Source organism: Nanorana parkeri, unplaced genomic scaffold (genome assembly GCF_000935625.1).
Source record: "Nanorana parkeri isolate BGI_ZX_2015 unplaced genomic scaffold, ASM93562v1 scaffold843, whole genome shotgun sequence".
Classification (NCBI taxonomy): Eukaryota; Metazoa; Chordata; class Amphibia; order Anura; family Dicroglossidae; genus Nanorana; species Nanorana parkeri.
In genome coordinates, this window is record NW_017307111.1 from 291,992 (window position 1) to 317,028 (window position 25,037).

At 39.6% G+C, this 25,037-nt stretch overlaps 1 protein-coding gene across 1 annotated transcript in view; it reads left to right on the forward strand.

Moving 5' to 3' along the window:
• LOC108794372 (partitioning defective 3 homolog B-like) overlaps positions 1–25,037 on the forward strand; it is a 313,176-nt gene that overhangs the window by 215,764 nt on the left and 72,375 nt on the right. Inside the window, exon 4 of the mRNA XM_018565402.1 lies at positions 13,241–13,338. Coding sequence (XP_018420904.1) covers positions 13,241–13,338 — 98 coding nt within the window. The remainder of the gene's footprint in view (positions 1–13,240; positions 13,339–25,037) is intronic.

The following is a 25,037-nucleotide window of genomic DNA, read 5'->3' on the forward strand; positions in this document are numbered from 1 at the left end:
ATATACATTAGGTATTTATACAATAGCTTATTTTTTATTTACGCCAGTATTTCCATGTATCACAAAACTTTTCATGAGATCCATCTCTAAAGGACATACATTTCTCATAGGTATAATGAAGATTAATAATAGATATTGTTTCCGATATATTCAGAGAGTGTATGCTTTTCCAGTGGCGTACAATCGTCAATCTAGCTGCTAGAAGTATGTGGGATATGAGAGCTCTATAAGTAGGGGGACATTTTTCTATTCCAACTGACAATAAGCCTAATGCAGGGTCTGGGGGTGTCAGTATGCCTGTTGCCATCGAGATCTGTCTAAACACCTGTTTCCAAAAACTCGTAAGACTCTTACATTTCCACAGTATATGGTGTAGGCGTCTGTCCGCAATTCCTCCAACCTGTTGGTGTAGAGGATGGGTACATTCTATTTAATCTTACCGGGGTAATATACCAATGAAGGATGATTTTATGAGCGAGTGCCCATAGTTCCACACGTTTGGTCGCCCTATGGTTAGACGCAAGGGCTCTCAGCCATTGTTGAGAGGAGAAGGTGGATCGGACTGAGCCGCCGCTGCCGCCATCTTGGCCGTGTTTGCGGGGCGGCGCGGCAAAGAAATCGGTCAGCTTTCGCGGGCGGGAGCCGTTTTTCTTTTTTTTGGACATCTCCGCCGGGAGTGCCTGGCAGTGTGCTGTAGGTAGCTGATGATAGCCTCAGGGCACGATGCTGCACGGAGCTCGTTCAAGCAGCGTCCATGCAGATCGAGCGCCGGCCACGCCCCCCCCCCCAAGGAAGATCCTTTCACTGCAGGTCCTCTCCAGCAAAGAAAAAGTAAGCAGCCCAGTAGTGACGTCACCAAATCTTACTCTAAATCTTATATATAATAGCAGCCATGTCATAAGAGTGGTCATGTCGCTGGAACAAATCATCTGCAACAGGATCGGTAAGAGACTGCTTACCTGTTTCTATAGGGTTATTCCCTTGCTTACTGGGAAAGGAGATATCTCCCTCTTGCTATTGAGGGATATTTGACAGTGGTCCAAGGCCACCATGAAATTCCATCAAGGTAATTGAAAGGCTATTGGGTGTGATTTACAGTAGTGACATCACCACATCTCCCTCCAAAAATAACTAGGGGCCCTGAATCGCAGGCAATGCGTGGCTGCTTACCTGTGTCTGTGGAGTGGTTTCCTCAATATCCAGGAGTGTGAGATGTTGCTAGAGTCAGCAGTAATCTGGGCCAGTAAGGGAGCAATTCCATTCAGTTAAGTGGCATGTTCTCCTGGGTGATTCTGCTGCTGCTGATGATAATTTTGGATGCTGGGGGTGGGTCTCTAAATTTGAAACTGAGCCCCTAGAGCAATTATGTCATAACAGCAACTTTTAGTTCTAAAACTTTAAAAATACTCTAAAGTTATCCATAAGTTAAAACATGTAAAACCATTTTAACTAGTGCTATGGGTGTGCATACATGAACTTCGAGCTAATCTAATAATGATTAAGAGTTTTCATGTGATAGCTTTACCTGGCTGGATAGAAATGACATTACGTTTATTATTACATGGGAGAATGGAAGTCATAAAAGCTGTAGCTTTCATTCTAAATGTGTAAATTTTTGATATATGCATGTCCAGTATTTTTTTTTTTCCTTACCCCTTTTAAGTTATAGTGAACCTCTTGTTAATGATACATCTAGCATTTTTATACTTGTTCAGCACTTTCCAAACAGTTTAGGGTAATGTTGCAAGATCATGAATCATATTGGGCCATGTTGAAATGTTATTATATATACCCTTCTCTAGAGTTTACAGGAAAACTAATATAAGAATTCCCTTTTAAAACAAACACAGATGCCATACGGAGGAGCAAACTAATGTATTGCAAGAAAAAAAAAAAAGTAAAGACAAAAAAATAGAACTTTGAGAGAAGAGAATATTGTTAAGACTTGTGATTATCTTCCCACGCTGGTAAATTACACCCACCCACTCATGCTGTGCTTATTTTTCTTGTACTTAATAACACTGCAAGCCGTTCACTCGTGATTCTGGTATTGCCAATGACTATCAAAACACAATAATGCAAATCTACTAATATGCCACTTTAAGTCCAAATTAAACTAATATCTATATCATCACTGCCACCTGTTTGAAAAAAATGCTCCTTTAGATTTTTTTTATTTTTTATTGATTCAATGTGACAAAGGAAAAGTAAGAATTCATCTCTGTGCAGCTGTTTCTACTTTTTCCTTGTTCAATACCTGAAAACTATCTTCGGGCTGCAGCATTCTCTTCTCTCTTGAAATTAGGGGTCAGAACAAAGTAGTTACTTTGACTTTTCATACAAGAACAAAATAACATCTATAAGAGATGTAAAGATTGCTACTGGTACAGAAAATAATAAATTCTCCATTTATGTAACTGCTGGTTTGTTTTGTGTTTTAGACACTTGGGCTTGAAAAAATCTTGTCCTTTTTTTTTCCCCAATAAAAGTTAGGTATTTCTATTAAATATATCCATGCTACATTATTTTCAAGCTTAAGACTTCACTTTTATATTTTCTCTTGCTTTTACTTTTTAAATTGGCAGTACATGTGAAGTTTGGGCACTTTACCCAACTTGACTGTGTAAAGAACAGCAATTAGCAAGTTCTGTCATATTATTATATATATTATTATTATTATTATTATTATAATATTGTCATATTAGCCAAATTTGGCACATTTGGAGTGTGTCTTCAACTTCATCGAATCAAACTCAAGCATGTCAACTGTCAAAGACTATGTTATATTGAAAAAAAAGATGTGCCTGTACATACCTGCAGCAGACTCTTACACTTTTCTGTGATGGCGGAACACTGGGCCGTGCAGACAGCAAACTTTGGTACTTAAGATAGTGCTGTAGCTTGCTCTCACCTTCCTGCCTCCTGCACATTCCTATTGAGAATGGGGCTGCCCATCATAGTTATGGGCCAGTAGAAATTTTGAAGCATGGTTCAGCTGCAAGCTCTGACATTACTTGGAAGTGTTGAAGCTTTGCCAATCAGACTCACCTGTCATTTGGCCTTGGTTGGTGGGTTTGACAGGCTGCTACGGGTTATCTAAAATATATATTTTTTAATTTTTAAAGTTATGTATTATGAGTACATAGCTACATTATATATTTGCCTAAAGGTCCGCTGTAAGTATCTGAAAACACTGTTAGTATTTAGGGCACTTGATACTCGGTTATTGAAAAACTTGATCTGAGATGACCCACCAGTTAACTAGGTTTTGCCTGGAAAACATTGTAAATGTGCTGATATGTCCATTTTATCCATGGATAGAGTGAAAATAAGTATTTGTTGGGTGTCTTTAATCACATAAATTCAGCATTGATTGAAAGGATTGTGGTACAGATGGCAATATACTGGCCCTTTTGGTGCAGATTAGGCTTTTTTTCTAAAAATCTTTAACTTCCTCTTGCTTGGGAGGGGAAATGTATTTTCACTGCATGATATCAGATCATATGATAGCATCTCCCAAATATATGCAGTCATTGCTCAGCTAATTTGATTGATTCCTGCGCAATCTGGAGGTTCAGTTTAGTCACCAACAATTTTATTTAGCCATAGGTGTGGGTGGCTGTGAAGGTGTATTGCTGGCTTTGTTTTAAAAAGCTGAAAACATTATTTATTGCTGTGAGTTTCATGCATTACACGTTAGGCACTTCCAGCTACATTCCACTGTGTCTGTGTATAATGTATGCTCTAGGTAATGTACATGCATGTTTGTCCTATTGCATCCCCCCCCGCCCCCCCTGTAAATAAGGATGAACAAAGTTTTGAGCAGAGATGACCTGAAAGAATTGCTTTCAGGGTGGGTTCCAAATTTGGCTTTTATGTGAATTTAAAATGGTAGCTCAAAACAGCTGAATCATACAAGGGAACTGAAATATTTGTTACTGAAATTCCATTAAAATAACTGCTTGGGGCAGCTGCTCAGATCATTTGTTTATTTTTTTTACTTTGATGTTTTTTATCTATCCAAGATATATTTTTGCCTATATTTATTCCTCGTTTACAACCACAAGGATTTTTTACAGGTACTAAATAAATCGTATATGGCGTTTTCTTTCCAATATATTAGCAGCTTGAGTTCATGTTACCGTAAATGTCATATTCATATATTAAAATGTATGTCTGCCTCTTCTGAAGAACACATATATTTAATACATTCAAAGCAGTATCATTTGTAATTTTAGAAAAGTATAGTCTATCAGTAGCTGCAGAGCATAGAGACAACACCTTACAGTAACTTTACCAGTCTGCATGAATAAATTCTTGACATGTCACAATATACAGTAACAGTATAATAAAACAAAACAAAAAAGGTATGTTTTATCATTAAAAAGCAGCCCTCTAGTCAAGCGGAGTTGCCTAAGCTGAGATACTATCATCTATCTACTGCAAGCAGGACGTAGCATTTCCTCAATCTCCTCTCCCCCAGTGCTCAGACTAGACACAGTGAGAGGCTGCATCAACTGGCTGATCTGTGTAAAGGTGCCCATACACTGCACGATTCTCGTACGAGAATCGCGGGAAATCCCGCGATCGTACGAGAATCGTGCAGTGTAGGGAAGGCGCGTGACCGTTCCTACTGTACGGTCGCACAACTTTTGTATTTTGAGCATGTTGGAAAACCAGCCGAGAATCGTACCATGATTGAGAGACAACTGCCGAACGGGCCGGTGTGCGCACACTGCCCGTTCAGCATTGCAGCCATCGGAAGCCCGCCCCTTAATTACTTTTACAACCCAAGGGTTGTATAGTGTATGGGCACCTTAAGACATTTGTGAACATTTTCTTTGCAAGTTTTGGTTAGAACAGGACATTATGAACCTCTCTGTTAGAATGTTATTGTCACACTGGGGAGATTCATACCCTCTTTGACCTGGTTACCATTGTCACATGTTCAAAATGGGATGGAAACTTCAAAATAATATGTTTGTCACAGGAGTTGAGAGAACATCCTCTAATGGGGGCACCTGTTCCAGTGACAGCTGTCTAAGCTGAGATTTCCCCTCACTTGGGAGATATTTTCTGTTACTTTATGATTTGTCTCTAAGACAGAGAGGGTGGACAAATATTTCCAAAAAGGACCACAAAAAATGGCAGGGTTTTTAACTCTTCCTTACACTATCCCCTCCCCCAAAAAATGTTTTTACGAGAGATACACTTTAATGGTTTGCTTTAGTCATTCTTAATTGATTGAGGTATGACTGGAAGTGTGACAGGAGATTACATTTTCCTTAAAGCCCAACTCCATGGAAATTAAGTTTTCCCTTGAAGTGGGCCTGTCCCTGCACTGCAAAGTGTTAACTGCTTGTTTATTCCAAGGGACAGGAAAAAGCTGTTTTACTTACCTGATCTCTGCTCATCCAGAAGTCAGCACTCTCCTCTTCTCCCCCAATGATATTAGGGGTCATTAGATCACTGGAGCGAAGGAGAGAAGAGGCTGCAGCTAGCAGATCAGAGGGAGCTAGCGGAAGTGGAGATCAGGTAAGTAAGACAGCTTTTTCTTGCCCTCTCGGGATAAACAAGCAGTAGACCTTTGCACTGCAGGGGCATCTCCACTGCATGAAACAATGTAAGTGTGTGTGGGGCTTTAAAAAATATTGATTAACGACTTTTGCGTGTATACTTTATTTTTTTTTAATGAAATAATAAATAATTAGTGGCAGTGAAATGATAAAATATAAATAGCAGACTAAGCTAATAATCATCTTCTCATTTTGCTACACTGGCTTTGTTTCTTAGTTCATTAGCAACTAGTCTTACTTATATAGAATGTCATAAATGCAAATCCTAAAAGATAGCACTTTCTTTATCATACATTACAGAACACAGGTTGACATTCAGGAACATAGGTTTATGCTGCCTTCGTCAGGAGACTGAGCACTGGCAAAGAAAAGCTATTTGGACGGCCCTGCATAACCCACTCCCACTAAACCTTGGAATTTATGCTAGTGCCCTTAGGAGATGGATTTAGTCTCTCAGCCCAGAGAAGCAAAACATTTTTTACATTTTATAAAGAACTTTTCTTCTAGTAAAGTTTCTTCATTTACTACAGAGACTCCAGGTATCATTTTACAGCTTTATCTGATCTTTGGACTAGCTTCGTAGGCTGTAACCAGACCAGACTAAAGAAGACGTGGGACCAGCCTAAAATGGGCATTTGTTCCACTGGACACTGCGTTAGTCAACCACCCCTCGGTCTGGGGCCTTGGTTCGCCCTATCCCTGAAAACGCCCTAAGGAGTTTGTCCACTGGAGGGGCAAAGTCTGTTTGAAGGCTCTGCCTGTGTCGCTTATGAAGGAGTATGCTCACCAGGAGGGCAAAGTCTAGGGGAAGTCTGAACCTACATGGGACACACCAACAACGGTGAGTTGGGCCTTTTGGAATTTATTGCAGAGCCCTGGGGTGTATGCCTGGGAGTGTACTACTTCCCCTCAGGGGCTAATGTGGTGTCGCTGGCCATGATATTTGCTTTACAGCCAGCAACAAATAGGAATGCAGCACCATTTTAAATCTGACGTCATTTGTGTTTTTGGAATTGAGCACCCTACTGAGTCTCTGCACCCTCAGTTTTCCAAGTCATTCTACACATGTATACATCACTGTCAGATTGTGCACAGCTGGATCCATGCTTCTTGCAAGCTCTGCAGTCTACACACACCCACTGATCCCTAGGATATCTTGGGGCTCCCTGTTGCTTTGGTTGTAAGCACCACTTGTGAGAATACCTCCTGTTGGCACAGTAATGATGGATCATAAGCACAGAGTCACCAATACTGTGGGCCCAGCCAGCTTGTGATCTACTCACACTAAAGACTGTCTCTTTTCCTCTTGCCTGAGTCTCAGCACTCCTCTGTCTTCCTTAACCCCTTCTGGGACAGCTCCCCCTTCTGTTTTATCCAGGGATAAAATTAATGCTAGAAATCTATGAGTTTATAGGAAATATTTCAAACTTGATAACTGACACAGAACAGAGGGTCTGCAGGCAGACTAACTCATCATCTTCCCTGGAATTTGTCTCTGTTTTTCTGCAGCTGCTGAATTCTCCACTAGATCTGCTGCAGATGCTGAAGCGGGTACCCTATTCTTAGTAGATGACATGGTACCTGAGGAGTCTAAGCTCATTAGGATAAGCCCAAAACTAAAAGACACCATTGCAACTTTCACTGACACAGTCTGCATGTGTAGACTTAGAACAACCTGTGTCAGTGTAAGGTACTTACCTGTCCTCGTTCGAGGATCAGAGCATGGCACCGTCCACTCACCAGTCAGGTCCCATGGTGTCACACAACTCCTCCACACTATCCAGCTCCTCGCCTTAAAGATTGTTTAGACTGCATGGAAATGGCCCATGGAACGTTCATATATAGGTGGGGCCCACAGTGTTGCCCTTTTCCAGGACCCCTGCCTTCTTTCTTTTCTCTCCCGTCTTTTTCTTTCCTCTTCCTTAATGCTTTGAGGAGTACCTGCGGAGGCGTGTTCACCTCTGCATTTGAATTGTGCTTATTTGACAATGTTTGTTACGGTGAGAAAGAACTACAATATCTTTCTGTGTTTGACCTGACTTTTTAATAAGTTATTTCTGTTAAATTTGCATTGCATTTGCTTGAGCCTGTTTAAACACAGTACTTGGATATGTGTTGTTTTTACTGACCTGTTTTTATTGTTTTGTAAACTCAATAAAAATGTATTGAATGTACAAAAAAAGGGGGCTATCCTCTCATTGGGTCCAGTCATTATTTGACTGAACAGGACCTTAACTGTCCCAGTAGGGGATGTCCCACCACTCAAAGATCAGGTAGTCAAAAGGCTTGAAGAACTTCCCAAAGTCTAATTTGCCCTTGCAGGCCCTAATATGCAGCCTTCTATTGTGGTTATGTCCGTATGCAAAACCTTAGGTGTCTGGGCTATAGATATGGCCAGGAAATAGGGTTCTATCCATATGGATCCTGCAGCAGTTGGAACTCATGCCTATGGCCCTGTCATATTGTGAAGATGGCCTGGCAGATGTGATCTGCCATATCTCCAGGATGAGTCTTCTTGCTATGTGGAGCACCCTCTGGCTATGGTTTTTGCAAGGGGAATTCTCAATCTGAGAAATCATCTACCTCTGTTTCTAAAAATATTTCCTTTTATTCCCCACAGTTGTCCAAGATGAATCCCAGGTCCTAGGTCTGCCCCAAGACCTGGACTCCACCAGGTCAGTCATTGCTTCCCTCCAGCCAAGGGATTTTACGGCATCTGTGCACATCAATGATGCACAATTGTACGTCCCCATGTTCCCAACATAACAAAGCTATGTGCCTTTTGTGATGGACATGCAACACTCCCCTTTGGTATGTCCACTGCACCATGGATTTTGGACAAGGTGCTAGCCCCTGTACTTGTTCTGCTTTGTTACCAGGGAATTCGGATAGTATCTTGGATGACCTACTACTGAGAGCACAATTGTCACAGACTCTGTCATAGTTCGACAGACTGTGCAGAGGTTCAAGTGGATCCCGAACCTCCATACATTTCTGCTGGAACTGATAGTTTGGAGTATCCTACAGAACACTTGCCTGTCCTGTGTGAACATTTCTGTCCAGGAACCAACCATCCATTCACTTCTGTATGAGGGTTCTGGGTTTAATGGGAGCTTCCTTTGAGGTCGTACCTTATGCCCTGTCCCCTCAGGGGACCTGACTGTTGGAGGAGGCTGGTCTCCCAATCAACATACTGGAGCTCATGGTGATTTGGTTATCCCTGAAACACTGAAACTCTCAACTACGGGGCGTTCAACTAGGATTCAATTGGACAAAGTCACACAAGTAGCATACATCAACTCCACCATCTTCCCCACCAAGGGGAAAATAAAAGTTTCAGCTCAGAGAGAAGCAGGTCAGGTTGTAACTTGGGAGTAACTTCACCTACCAGCTCTATTTGTAGTCCATTATCTAGGAATTGAAAATTGGGATGCAGGCTTCCTCAGTCATCAACGAGTGGACTACAGAGAGTCGTCTCTTCACCCAGAGGTGTTTCAAGACCTCGGTCACAGATGGGGGGGCACCAGACCAGACATGGACCTTCTGGCATTTAAGTTAATTGACAAACTGGAAAGGTTTGTGATCCAGATAGAACATCTTGGCCCTAGCAGTGAATATCCTGGTGACTCATCCCAGGCAGATGTGGTACTAATACCTCATAAAGACTCCTGGCATATTCCTTGTGGACCCTTCCAGATTGTCAGGATTTTCTGTCACAGGAACTTCCTGTGCCTCACAGTCCCTGGCTTTGGCAGCCTGGCTGTTGAAGCCCAGGTTTTGAAGGGTCAGGACTTATCTGCACTGATTATCCCTAAACTTTTAAAGGCTAGGCGTTGACCACTCGTAAGGTCTACCATCACAACTGGAAGGCATATTTCTTGTAGTGTAGGTATTTCCACCCCAGGAAGGACTCCAATAGAGTCTGAATCAAAAGTTGTCCTTGAGCACCATGAAGGGACAGCTTTCAGCCCTGGGAATTATTTTCCAAGGACCACTAGCTTCTTACTTAGTGAAAGCTTTTTACAGGGTGTTGCTCATATTGACCTACCTATTAAGGACCCTGTGTCACCATAAGAACTTAACCAGAAACTGCACTTTGATCCCTTCAGGGATGCTTCCTTGTCTACTCTCAATCATAAGGTTGCCTTTTCTTGTTGCCATTACCTTGGCATGATATATTTCTGTGTTGGCAGCCTTAGGGCCTGTTCACACGACGTCCTTTTTCTTTTTTTTTTTTTTTTCAGCATGTAGTTTTTATTAACATATGAAAGTAAAACAAACATAGTCTCGAGATAACACTCGACAGCAAGTATACAAAAATGGACTAGTTTCAAACAATATACAAGCAATACTGGTAATGTTAGGCGGGTAACTAATCCTGATGGAGGCCATGTTTGCATATAATATTACAATTGACATTCAAATCAGAACAGAAGATAATCAAGTTGGGAGGGGGTGAGTAGGAGAATATCTAGGCAAGGATTGAAGGGATGTTAACATGGGAGTAGGCAGTAGGAAATCGGGGGTCGCTGAATGGATTAGAGCGGTGATAGAGCGTTCAGAGCTGACGTGTTATGGGTGGGATGAGGATATTTGCATAAAGGCCTTAGATCTATGGGACCTGAGAGAGGGGGTAGGTCTTACATAGTGCCATGTTGGGAGGGTTTTACTCGAGTCGATGTGTGGTGGAGAGCTGAAATTAGGATTCATGGGTTACGGAGTAGATCTAATTCTCCCAAGGAGCCTGCAATTTGAGCCTTGAGGTACCAAGATGTGTACTGAAACGGGAATACGATCTGTTTAAGTTGGTCCCTAGGTAGTGTAGTCGTAATAAACTTTGCCCAGTCAGAGAAAAACTTGCCTGTGTGTGAATGATTGAGTTTGGCTTCTGTCTGGTCAACCAGTAGAAGCTTAAAAAGAAGTGAGTGTACATCAGACAGATTAGGCGTGGCCATAACGAGCCAATTGGTCAGTATGACCTTTTTGGCCGCGAGAAGGCAAAGGTGTTCCCAGCGGGAAAGCGGGGGGGGAGCGAAGGGTCGTGGCAAGTTTCGCATCCTGACGTCCTTTTTCTGTGCTGACGTGATCCGTACGCTCCTGCACTAAAAATGCATCCCTATGTGTGTTATGGGCTACAGTTCTCACGTGCGCAGTCCGTTCAGGTTACGACAGAAAAAATACTGCATGTCACATTCTTATTAATGGTACGCATCAAAAACGCAGGCAAAATGCGGCAAAACACATAGCACCGCGTTTGCAGATCCGCACCTGATCCGGACCTGAAAATCATGTGAAGAGGGCCTTAAAGTAATAATACACTCAAAAGGATTTTAAGCTATTTTTATGCTGATTAAATCACGTTCAACTGATGCTGCTCCTTGATGTATAGCAGTTTTTGTTTCCTGTAAAATCAGCTGGTCCCCTGAGCACTGGCCCTGATATCCTGTTTTAGGGTGTCTCTTCTTTCCCTTGCAGGGTCCTATGGAGCCACCCTTTGCTATTAAAGTGACATTAAACCCTCAGATTTTTTAACATAAAACAATATTGTAATGTGTGCCTTACTGTAATCCATGGTAGTTTCCCTTCTCTTTGCTTCTCTTCCTTTTAAATCCTCATGTCTTCTCATGCTTGGGGATAACTTCCCTTTGCAGCTGAGCCTCTTCCTGTAGTGTTGGCTCAGGTTGCAAACGTACACACAGACACCATGTAGCCATTCCAGAGACAAGGCAGTCTGCTGCAAAACAGAAGTTCTGCCCAGCATGAGAACAGATACAGATTTAAAAGGAAGAGCAGCAAAGAGAAGGGAAACAACCATGGATTACAGTAAGGCACACATTACAGTATTGTTTTATGTTAAAAAATCTGAGTGTTTAATGTCACTTTAAGCTGTGTGTCTCCACAAACACAGGCATGGCAAGGCAGAACACTCCCCTGATCCATACTCCCCCCTTCTCCTTCCTGTCTCCTCCCTTCTCCAAGCAACAGAGAAAAAACTGCTGGAGACTGCTCTGCCCATTGTGATCTTGTACTGAACAGGAAGTTAGGGGAAGCAGAGCTGAAAGAGTTGGAGCTAGTTGTTAAGAAACATGATAACTGTAAGTGTTTGGCCAAAAATGTAAAATACTTTGCTGGGGAATTAATATTTGTTTGGCCTGGATTCATTAGTAAAAGAAAGTTTGAGAGTTTAATACTACTTTAACCTGCAAGGAATCTCTACTGGTACTTCATAGAGGCAAGGCTGTTTCGAGACCAACACCTAAAAAGTGATTTATATGAATAATAGGATTCCAGTACCACCTCCCTTTCATCCACTGGGTCTGGGGTGAGATAATCCACTGGAGGCCACCATGGGAGGGCAGCTGAAGAGGCAGAGTCAAATTCTTGAAGCCAGGTCTCAGTAATAGCAAGTCGGTTAAAGGAGTTGGCGATAAAAAAAGTTAATGGCCAGAGGTGAGCTTGTTACAGGAAGAGTGGGAATTACAGTGGGTACAAGGGAACTGGCGGGGGGCATGGGGGGGGGCACTTGTGGTCATGTATGAAAAGATAATATAGAGCTGCATTGATGTGTCTTTTTTATCTGCCTAGGATTTAGCTTTATGATGATCATGATCATCTCAGATGTGTGTGTACCTTTAGTTTAGAGCACTGAGGCTTTATATGGAAAACATGTAATAAAATAAAGTAGATGTTGTAGTACGAAAGGAGGCTGGAGTGTTCAGCTAGTGATCAGGACAATTCTTTGTTCCAAACAACACAAATAGTGGTTACACATTACACTTAAAATATGTTAATTTTCTGTTATTTGCTGGCCGCATCTCTTAAAAAAAAATATTCACTGTCATTATGCAAACAAGCTGTCATATATCCTGCAAAGCTACCAGTTAGTATAATGAAGCTCTTGAGCCTAAATGGGAAATTGTGATTTCTTTAATGAATTCACATCCATGGTGTGGTTGCGGAAGTTATAGTCATTGAATGCTAATTTCCATCATGTGTGATTCCCAGACACCACAGCCTTTTTAACACCTTTAAAGTTTATTTCTGAGCATGTAAACCTCTTATTTTATTTTTTCAGCTCAGTGTAATATTTTTTTGTAAGGAAGAGTGATCAATAAAACTAAATACATAGAAACAAGGTGCTCCCCCATGTAATCCTCTTTATGGCTGTGTGTAAGCACAGTTAGACACTGTAGCTGTTCTAAAGCTCACAGTGGAAAACCTTTTTCAACTTATAATGGATCAGCTTTATTGGTTTCTATCCCAGCTTTCACATTAAATTAACTCAATTTGTTTTATTGGTATTTAATATATTCTTATGACTAGCACAGGTAGGCTTTGGATGGCATTGGAAATTTTAAATGGCTATTGACCTTCTAACCACTGAAATGCTGTGGCTTAATCCATTTATTTTCTTTCTGCAAGATGACAGGTCCAAATGAGAAACATTAACATTTACCAGACAGCTCAAAAATATATTTCTTGTTATGCTCTGTGTCTTATGTTTATTTTTCCAAAAGGAACATACTTTTTGTTGTGCAGTGAGCACATGAGCCACAGACTGGGCAAAATATTATTTTAGGAGCCTTCTGAAGATATCAAAGCAGCCGCTGCTCTCTGTCCTCTCATCTGATTGTTTTATAATTTTTTTTTTCTTTTTCTTGTAGGAACCCCTCTGCTGGTAAGACGGAGCAGTGACCCAACCATGGGACCAGTGCCTGATTTTCACCCAGGTTCTTCTCACACTGCTGATCAGAGTATGAAAGTTACTGTCCAGGTTAGTGCAAGGACAAGCAATTTCATGAAAAACACAGGCAAAATCAGAACTCATTTTACAGATGAGTGAAAGATAAAGATAAATGTGCTTCAATTGTGGAATTGTTTTAACTTAATATTTTTATTAATATAAGTAAATGCATTCAACAGAAATGCAAAATGTAGCATAATATAGCATTATGCAAAATGTAGCATAATGTATACTGAGGTATAGTAGGATTTCAATAAACGATGTGCACATATCACGTGAATATATGTAATATAAAGCTACACCACTGACACATGGAAGTTGCAGATAAGATGTTGGAACTAATTTCCGAATATCCATGGTTACAGTCAGAACACCTAATGAGGAAACTAATGGGGTATGGTAATAAGGTAGAGTAAAACATTAAACAAAGTAAGTAAAAAGAGAGGAGCAAATTACTTAAGATGGAGGTAAGTGGACATAATAAGAATTATGAGATATTACCAAAAAGGAGAGATGTGTTTCTTTTGGAGGGATAACTTGTATTATGGTACATCTGAAGAATAAGGCCACGTACCAAAGTAAGCTACTGAAATTTTAGTAGGACGCAATTGAAGTACCAGAAGTGTATAACTTGGAGTGAAATTCACCTTCTGTACTGGAAAGGTTAGAAAAGATAAGTTGGAAAATAAAGTAAGGTTGACTAAATCGGTCGAATTAGACTGTGACTGTTGGATAATTGTGGATTTTTGATGACATCACTCAGTTAAGTTTAAAAACAGTTTTCATCCCTCACATTTTGGTAATATTTCTTCCAATGTTATGAAAGATTTGATTTTTACCCATTTTTCAAACAAGAATTTCTTGGAAATTGTAACTTGAGCGATTTTTATCATGTGGTCTGGCAGGCATGTTTCAGTAATTTCCACCTTTAACCTGTCATGAACCTGTGGGCCTGTCACTGTGTGGTTCCACCCACCAGTTACCTTACATCACTACAGGATATAGTAGTCACATAGGGGCAAGCAGATGGAATCACAGTATAGGACACTTCTGGGAGTTTATCTGATGCTTTGACAGCAGTGTTTCTTAAAGGCGACAAAGACATTAAAAGCTGTCTATTTCCCTGCAACATACTTAACAATTTAATTTAAGTGGCAATAGAGTTACTTCAGATTAGAAGACAGCAGAGTTACACCAGAGTTACATGAGTTTTTTTTGTTCTTTACATAATATGAAAAATAATGTCTCAAACTAAATCCAAGGTTATATTATCAGTTCAATAGCTGTGCAAAGTGCACTACACATATTAACTGATCAAATTTCAGTTTACAGAACTCTAATTACCGTAATAGCATACTAAATTAAGTTGACTACAGTTGCTGGTTGCGCTTTGCTTAGTCTCTGTAGATTGTATAGCCTTAATAAAGTATATGTTACCACTAAGTATGAAAAGTTAGTTACCGGTTAATTAGTCCCTCTTCCGCCCCCAAGCAATTCATTGTCTAAGGTAATTCCTAAGATACACAAAATCCCTGATGATCCTGCCAGTCCTCTCTGGAAACAGCCACTTCCTGCTTGCAACTGATTATGCCACGCATGAAAGCAGATCTATCCTAGCAGATCTATCCTAGCATGGTCAATTTGCGTCTCTCCTGTGGTCAAAATAAAGTTGTCACAACCCCATCCCACCCTCCACAGTATGAGTACCGTGGCTAATCGTTGGCTAGGGGTGTCAATCATCCCTGTATCCCCACATATAGTCCAAGTGAGGTTTCTATGGGAATAGAGGTCTGCTACTGCATCAGTGACGTTGACGGAAGCTGCCAAGCTTCTTATGTATTATCCTCCACCAAGCTGCGGTAGTAGGTAGGAGTGTGTCTGAGCAGTAACATGACAGTAGAATCAAATAGGTAAACAAGTTTTTTTCATTTTTTAAGGTATTTAATTAGAGCTTTAGTTCTTTTTTTCAATATAGAGCTTTAGTTCATTTATTTTCATGCATTATCTTTACATGTATTTTAAATAACAATATGACTGTCTAAATTTCCCTCTTCTGCAAAGACCAAGTGAAGGAGAATGTAGAGTTTTAATCATTAATTTGTTAACATTTAGCTCTCTACTGTGCACATCCCATCTTTCTCAGCCTGAACCAACATGTGGCTCCTTTTCTGTATTTTCTCCTGGGAGGGAGCCTGTCACTCACTGGGAAATAACTGAGCCAGGCCACCAGAATTCTGCGCACCCCAGACGACAGATGGCCTCGGCTTTCACACTGACCTTCATGCTGGCTGTGTTTATAGCTCCATCACCTCTTTCCCTATCCTTGCACCTCTGAGACAGTTGGTCTCTCCAACCAGCTGTTTGCAATGCATTTGAATTCATCTGCATCCCCAGGGCTGTAAACACTACCCCAGCAGCATTCTGTAGTGTTTCCAAGCACGACTGTTTGTCCAGTAAGAGCTGAAAACTGGAATTTTAGATAGAAGTCAGCCAGATTTCACATATTAGAGTACATGTCTTTAGACTTAACCTTCTCACTGCTGACAAATTTGTTAGGTGAAATGCAGCTTACAAATCAAATGGCATTGATATTCTAAACATTAAGAGGCATTACAAGCAATATGCTGTACTGATAGGAAGAATAGAGGGTGAACAAAATATCCTTTGGCTAATTTCAGTGCTCTGGAGTTTGTGTCAGCCTCATCAAATTACAATTCCATGAGGATCTAAATTGATTTAGCTCTCTAATTCTAGTATTGTTTGCTACCTGTGCATACATACGCACAGGTATTTGCTGTCTCATATAGCTAAAGCTGTATGATATTATGTGATTATTTAATGTCAATAGGATAGTCCATGAGAATCCTGAACAATCATTGTAGGGAAACAAAGTGATTAAGCAATTGAAATACTGGCCCCCATTACTATTTTTTTCTCCAGAGGTAAGCCAGGACTAGGACTGCCCACTCATGCTTCACCTCTCGCCTAAACAGGAGTGCTAATGCTGCAAAAGGTGTCCTGCTAAGGGCAAACCCCAAGCCAAAATACAATGTGAGATGTAATTAAAGATGCATATGCATTCATTCGCTGATATCTGTAACCAGCTTTATAGTAATGTGGCATATTTTAGTCATTTAGAGATTTAATACCTGTTTGTGATTTTGTTGACACAGTGCATTTTTGCAGCTAAAAAATAAATAGACATTTTAGGTACTGTGCAGCTTTGTCATTTTGGAGGGTCAAGGCTAGCATAGGCGAAAGCTCCTGGTCCAGATTGCTGGATGATCTAAGGTCTGACATAGCAGGTGAGGACAACAGGAGGGGTTGTTACAGGAAGCTATATAAAAATGTTTTATAATTTTATTTGAAATATATCTTTGTAGGGCTGCAACAACTAATCAATTAAATCAGTAATAATCGATAATGAGATTCGTTGTCAAGTATACAGTATACAAAACGTTGGTTATATGGTATATCAGCACCCTACGCATAAGAACAGTATTGTTTAGTAGGCAAAATTAGCCTTTGTGTATAAATTTCACGCTATAACATCAAATTCTTTCACAGTAAATATAAATGTCACCATATAGTGTATTTCAAATGTAATAATTGCAGAGACACTTGGTTTACATTGTAAACCAAGTGGCAAAATGGTACAAAAATACAGATGTCTAAAATACCCATTAAAAAACTTGATAGCCTTGTATTGTGTCGTGACTGAGCGATTCCTTTCAATAGCTTGCACATCCTACTGCAAGATGAATGGTGAGAGTTATCGATGTCTTTTGTTACTGGTTGGAATGTGTTAGCCAGTGTGCTGTCCATGCAAGATAACCAGGTTTTTATCTCCAAAGACATAAAAGAGACAGAATCCTTGCATAACATAATACACTTCCGCTAAAGTTACAAATACCTCTTATCTCTGTTTAGAGAATTTGAACATTTGTTGGACGGGATAGGTGGCAGAGCATAAACTGTTTTGCTACAGAACATACAGCCTGTGTATATTCATTTTAATACAGTTTACATTGAGAGATAGTAAATGAAACATGAGATGCCTTAGAAGTAAAGATATAGAAATGTTTTGTTTTAATAAATACTTGTTGCTGATCTCCTTTTCAAATAATACTGTGGAAGTTTTTGATGACAATAATCAGAGAACAATAATAGTGCAGTTGGACAGTTTAATCATCATTTTTCACCTCTGGTCGCATTTGCTAGTCACTGATAAGGTAGAGGAAGGCATGGCATTGCCCATGTGCCTTTGTTTTCAGAGAGAAAACACTGTGCCCATCATTACCGACAAGGCCAAGTGCTTTTGCAGTCATAGGAAGTTGAAGGCCATTTCATTTATTATTCTGTTAATGAGCACAGTTCTCATGTAAATAATCTGAAAAGGGGTATTTGGCTGAAAACATGGACACCTGGGGCACAATTCTGTAAACTGTTTTATGAAGACAGATTGGTGCTGTCTGAAGAGCTCGGACAAGCATAATAATTAATGCCGAATGTTGTCTTTTGTCTGACATTTTCTTTTTGCTGCAGCAGAGCCAATGTAACATATTGTTGTGTAATAGGCTGTGATGGCATATCATGCTTTCTTTCTATCCAGACGCTAGTGCCAGTCCAGTGGGTGAAATGTTTTTCGTGAGGTATAACATAGCTAAGGGCTTAATAATTTTCTTCTTGGCTTCTCCATGTTTCTGGATTCTTTTGTCCCAAATGGTTGGAACCAGATTTATCGGATGGAAAGACGGGGGTTTGCAATTAGGCTGGGGTCTTCTCCAAGAATTAAAGATGTTTCTTTCACCAAAGAGAAAATGTAAGGGAGCTTTTCTGACTCAAATTTGCAGTGTTTTGTTATACAATGCAAAGACACCAACTAATGTCAAGTCAGTTAAAAAAGTATTTTGTTGGCAAGTGTTTCATTTTCTTATTGTTAACGGCCCATTTAGATCTGCTGCTTAGTAACATATGTTTAGGTAGAGGTTACTGAGCTATAAGTGCCTTTTGATAGAAAAACAAAAAGCCATCTCTGATTATTTAACTACATTGTCTGTAGCAGTGACAGGCAAACATGTAGATCACATGGCTGTTACAGCTTTTTAGGCTTGTCCTGTCAAACTTTGCTTAGCAAAAAATGTTGGAAGTGTTACCAGATGGAGATGAATACAGATTCACTACAATGTGAGTTTTTATGTTTACACCATTCTCCATTTATGGCTAGTTATTGGCTACCAATCTAAATAAACAAAGTAAGTTTGTCTGTTTTCTCATTCCAATGCAAATAATTTTTCAATCGGAGTGTTTGAAGGACTTTTACTGTTAAATGTAATAAAAAAAGGCATCTGGTCATTTTGAATCAGTTATTGGTTCAAAAACTAAATTAAAGTGACATTAAAGGATATGTTTTTTCCCTCCCCCCAATGCTCGTGTAAGCACTTACCTTAAATTATGTCTCTTAATCCGATCTTCTTCTTTCCTGTCCTTTTCAGCCTTCTCTCCAGCGCTGCTGCGGGTCTCTGATCCAGCGCTGACCCCTCTGTGCTTGCTGGCAGTTCCAGTCCCATGGTGTTTGCATGTGGGTGCACGCCGTCCATATACTTACCTTGTGTCTCTCCTCGTCTCCTGGCCGAAAATCTGAACTGCGCATGCGCCGGCCCCAAGATCCTTTGCGACCGCCCGAGATTTTTCAGATTTTCGGACGGGAGCGCATGGGGAAGACACAGGTAAGTATTAACCCTTTTCAAAGCGGTTAAAAAAAAAAAAAAAAAACTTTTTGCATATATCTACTGCTTGCTAGCAGTAGATATATGCAAGAAAACCGGAAGCTTTAATTATACTTTAACTTGTCTTTAATAATTAGTCCTTTATTTTGTTGTATAGCTGTTAAGGTTGTTGTTGTCTTAACAGTGCAGATTTAAAGAAATGTGGGCGGGTTCTTATCTTCTGCTTAGTATCTCACTCTCTCACCTGATTTCAGTGTCTTTCTTATGGCTTGGGATAATGATGTTAGGAAGCATGCACCTATGCCACCTGCACTTTGTAACACTGTGTTACAGTAAAGACACACTCCAGCATGGCACTAACTACATCCAACTGTAGTTTTAATTGCAGCTCAGGATAATTTTGTAGTTGTATTCAAATTGATTAGCAAAAATAATCTGTCACAGTTTTCAGGCATAGCAACAATCTTCCAACAATTCAAACATGAAGACCTAACTGCTACAGCTCATCAAAGCAATGGTCCTGTGACTCAGGAATAATACTACTCCATCCTTCACTGCAATGTCTTCAGGATCTTTTCTCAAGGTTGAACTTTCTCACATGCTATGGATTGCACTAAACACCTTTTGTTGCAGGATTCAGTACTTTGCCTGATTACTTGGCAATTGTTGTAAGCATGGCAAATCCTAACCTGCGAGAGTCGCACAGTGGAGCAAAATGCCCTTTCAATGATCCCTGTTAAGAACTGGGCATTCCATAGATTCTACACCTCAGAATATGCCAATATTGGTGACACAGAGAATTCACATGCATTAGTTCCAACAGTCAGCTGTAGATTAACTAACTCTATGACCAAATTCTTCAAAATGTTATACAGTATACTATCGGTTGCTATTGGTTTACACAGATTTTATAATTAATTTACATTATTGGTTTTTATTTCTATACTTTATACTTCTGTAATATGAACATTTCCTGGCATACCTCTATTCATTATTGTGTGCACTTTAGCACAACATTTAACATTATTGTAGGTTTCTTGACACAAAATGACCTTGATCTTAGGTTTCACCATAAGTTGTTTTTTTTTTTTTTAAAGATTTTTGAGTCTGAGACTGAACATAGGGCAAGAACATGACTGTATTAGGAACAAGAGAGAGATCTGATTTTCATGCATTGGTTTGTCACGCTCACATTTATTTTCTTGACGAAAACTCTTTGAATTCTTCTAATCATTCTTTTGGAGGTTGTCAGCACTGGGCTTTTGATGTCTGATTAGATGATCACACAAGCATCTGGAGCTGGTTAGATTTCAAGTCAATGGTGTGCTGCCCTATTGAACCTATAGTCTTTTGGCAGGTTGGCGAAACAGAAATACAGCAACTTGCTAAGAATTAAGCCTGGGTTCTTTAACTTTTAAAAGAATGTAGCTGACTGAAGACTGTCAAATTGCACAAGCGTATGTTTTTTGTCTGTCAGTCTCCAAATACCAGTGTAACCAGCTAGGGACTCCTGTTTGAAGCAAAATGAAATATTAGCTGCTATTTCTAAATGAGTGCATGACTTTCACGTCAGTAACTGCCCATATCCTGACAGGTTCTCTGTAAAAAATGTCTAAGTATCACTAGTGAACTAAACATGCAGAGTTAATCAACAAGATGATTACATACAATATGAAGTAACCCGTTTCAATACATTTTTCAGCTTACAAACATACCTGTGAAAGAAGCGTTCCTAATGGTTGTTATGGTTTACATTGCACACACTCATTGCTCTATGTGCTGCCTTGCTGAATAGGTTAAACAGTGTTTATGTGGAAGACATTGTTAGGAAATGTAAAAAAAAATAAATACAACTGAAACCAAACCTTTATTTTTAGTTTTTTTTATAGAGTAAGGAAGGGTTATAAACCCTGTCTGTTTTGTTTGTCATCTTTGTCCCATTGGGGAGATTTTCCATCAATTCCTGTCCAATAGCCACAACAGAAAGTGAGAAGAAATACCTACAAAGTGAGAGAAATCCCTTGTAGTCAGCAGTATTACCAGAACTAGTATCTTCATTAGAAGATTTCCCATCTATTCCTGTTCTGGTGATAATCCAACATTTGGGATTTTCTTTCACTTACACTTTCAGTGAAAACAGTCACCAGGACAAATAGAGATGGTGAATCTCCACAACGGAGACACTGACAGCATTGACATCCTGACAGGTGTTCTAATCTCTCTCCCTTTGCACTTTAAGTGCGTTTTTGTGACTGGAGCATATGAAAGAGAATCAATAGATGGGTACAATTTATAGGCGAGTGTGAGATTTGCAAGTCTTTGAAGAAATTAACCGAGAGCCATTCACTGCGCAGAAGGCCACTTCTGGCTCAGACACATGTATTAAACAAAAAACATATTTTACTATTGGGAAAAGACTATTCATAGATCCGTTCCAAGGTTTTTTTCAGCAAGCTGGAAAATCGTTGATGAAAAGCCCCTATTTAGGAGATATGTCACACCTCTTCAATAAATGATATGACTATGTCAAGCTTTGAAAATCACAACTAGAGTGTAAATGTGTATTTCTATGACACATTGATTTCCTCCTGCTCCTTCTCCACCAGTTTTGGACAGTCCATCAGTTACAAGAGGTCCATATTGTATGTACTATAGGTGTGAAATTGCATTTTGTGATTTTTTTCTCTCTCTGAGTACAAGTAGGCCATTGTGAGCTCGAGTACAGCATACATCATTCATGTTTTAGTAACATAGCACAGGTAAAGGTTACTATATTTATTATAACGTAAACTAAAAACATTAGGAAAAAAAATGTTTAAAGAAGAATTCCGGGAAAAGGATTAAGTGCTCATTTTTATCTAGGAACATACATAACTGTTATACCCCCCCGATCCTCAGAGCCGGCTGTTAAAGCACTCCCTCCACCTTGTCTCCTCCACCGCTGCAGTGATGGTATGTCGCTCTGCGATCTCATGTCCTATACACAGTGTGTAGGATGTAATGACTCAAGGATCCTTAGACTGTTGAAGCAGAGGGGGAGGGAGGCTGGAAGGACTGGTCAGCCGGCTCTGAGGATCGCATGGGTATAACTTTGTTATTTTTGTTTGTCCCTAGATGAAAACAAGTACATAGCCCTTGCAGTGTGGGGGTAGCCCCACTTAAAGGGTTAAGAAAAAATTTGCCTGGCGTTTTTTTTTTAAGGCAAGGATGAACTATTGCATATTATGTACTTTAATTTTATCCAGCAAGTGGAGCTCTGAACACTTTTTTTAAGCTTTGCTTTACCTCCCTGTTGGAAAAAGACTGTTGCTTGCAGAAGTGGTACTAGCAAACATGTATTGCTCCAACAGTCTTTGACAAGTTTAGTCACAAGCATTAATTTGGTGGATAAAGCCATAAAGAAAAAAAATGGCATATGCATTCTATTTTCCAGAACCACTTTCTTACGTTAAGGCTAGGTTCACACCCAGGCGATTCAGATGCCGAGCTGTTTTCGCCCGTTTTCGATCTCGCAAATGTTGTTGCAGGTTTTTTAATGCATAGAGATGTCTATGGGACCCAAACCTTGCGACAACCACCCGGAAATAGCTCCTGCACCTTTTTGCGTGACAAACCGCAAAGGTGTGAGCAGCATCACTTGAATGCAAATCTGTGTTTTGTGCGATATTGCGCGACTCAAACCGTGCGACAAATCGCCTAGATGTGCACTGCACTTGAGCCTGGCTCTGGTATAATATTGTTTGTCTTTTTAATTTGATGTACAATGTGGTAACAGTAGTAGAAATTATGTTTAAACAGATAAATTGAAAGCTTGTTTGTAGTGGCCAGGCAGAGTTTTTATTATTATTATATTGGTACTATATAATAAGTATTATTTTGAAATATTTTACATATTTACCACATTGAGCCATTCACTGGAGTCTAAAGCAAAGGGAAACATACCTTGTGAAAATTAATACTGAGAAAGAGATCAATTAACCAAGCTGTATGATTCTGGACTGTGAAAGAAAGATATTAAAACATGTTTTGTAAAGGATTGTATATAAAGGATGTACAAATTATATGATCCAAAGGAGACAAATCCAATACAATTTGCACATATCAGTGCTGCCGATGATGAATATGTTAGCTGCAGTATCTATATTGTGCTTTGATTTTGTTATATTCTGGAACACATGCTCTCTGCCTATGTCTCTCTTCACTATGGCTTCTTGCCATTTGATGGCTTTGGGTTTGGATAAAGCATTAGAGTCGCCAACCTCATTCCAACTGTTTCTTAATGCTCTGTTCAAATCTCCCTTCTATTATATTCAGATATTTGTAGTTTGAGCCCCAGATTGTAAGCACAAGCATTACTGTAGTTTATCAGCAAAGTGTTTGCTGTTTGTATCTACTGCTGTATGGAAACTGTTGTGATTAGCTTACTGCCCTCACCTTAGCATTCTTGTTCATCCACACTGTTTGCTATTCACCTATTGGAAAATATTAACTTGAAACTGACTTCAGAATGATTTTAATTGGACAGATGTCTTCTGTAATACATCCATATTGCTCCACCGTTGTCATTGCCAAACTGAACAGTTAGGGACCATGCACATCAATGTGCTTTATTTCCTTTATGTGTGTGTGTGTTTCTAGAATACTCACTGCAGTTAAAATAAATCTTGTTATTGTCCATAAGCTTGTTTACAAGTGTACACTTTTTTTACACTGGCTTGCTTTTTAATAACACAACAATGCAGCATTTGCAATAATAAAGCCAGAATGGTGGGTGTTGCCAATGTGCAGTGGGAGGATCCTGAAGGGGCATGGTTAAATAAAACCTGAGTCTAACAGACACCTAATACACTTAGCATTATTATTATTATTATTATTTATTTTTATTTTTTTTTAAAGAAGGACTTCATAAAATATTAATTGTCTACATACAGTTGTGCTCAAATGTTTGCATACCCTTGGAGAATTGGTAATATATGTACCATTTTAAAGGAAACATGAATGAGCAGTAAAAACACATGTTTTTTTATTTTTTATGGGATTCATATTCAACTGCAGGTCATGAACAGAATGGCACAACCATAAAACAAAACATGGCAACAAATACAAATATTAAATGATTCCTGTTCAAAAGTCTGTGTCCCCTTAGTTTTTAATACTGTGTCTTGCCCCCTTTAGCATCAATGGCAGCGTGCAGTCTTTTGTAGTAGTTGTCTATGATGCCCCAAATTCTTGCAAGTGGTACAGCTGTCCATTCGTCTTGGTAAAATGCCTCTAGGTCATGCCAAGTCTTTGGTCGTCTTGCATGAACCACATGTTTGAGAGTTCCCCAGAGTAGCTCAATGATATTAAGGTCAGGAGACTGTAATGCCCACACCAGAACCTTCACATTTTTCGGCTGTAACCGATAGAGGGTCAACTTGGCCTTGTGCCTAGAGTCATTGTCGTGCTGTCCAAGTCCAAGTGCGTCCCATGCACAGCTTTCATGCAGAAGAATGCAGATTGTCTGCCCAGATTCCCCATGCCTGTGTGTGTGTGTGTGTGTGTGTGTGTGTGTAGCTATAATCAGTTAGAAATTGACAGCTGTTTGTTTATTTAATAAAATGTTCATTAGTCCCTTCCATTTGTTCCCCTTTTGTTTTTGCACAGGCTTATGTGCCAAACTATACAAGTTGTAAAACTGAAAGACAATTGAACATCTAGAATAAAATTAAAAGCCATTGTGTCATTATGTCATTATTTCATTTCACAAAGAGAGCTTGTGAAATTACCCAAATGGATAGAGTAGTGTGTGCCAGTATAGTAAGTCTGCACACATAATCCGATCAATCTAAATTCAGTTAGCATGTATGCAGTAGGTGAAAATTAGTTTATCTGCACCATAGTTTTTTCTCTATACTAGCTTTGAGCAGTGCTGAATAAACAATTTTCTAAATGGCATTAGATTTATGTATGTATATATATATATATATACACACTGTATATATGTAT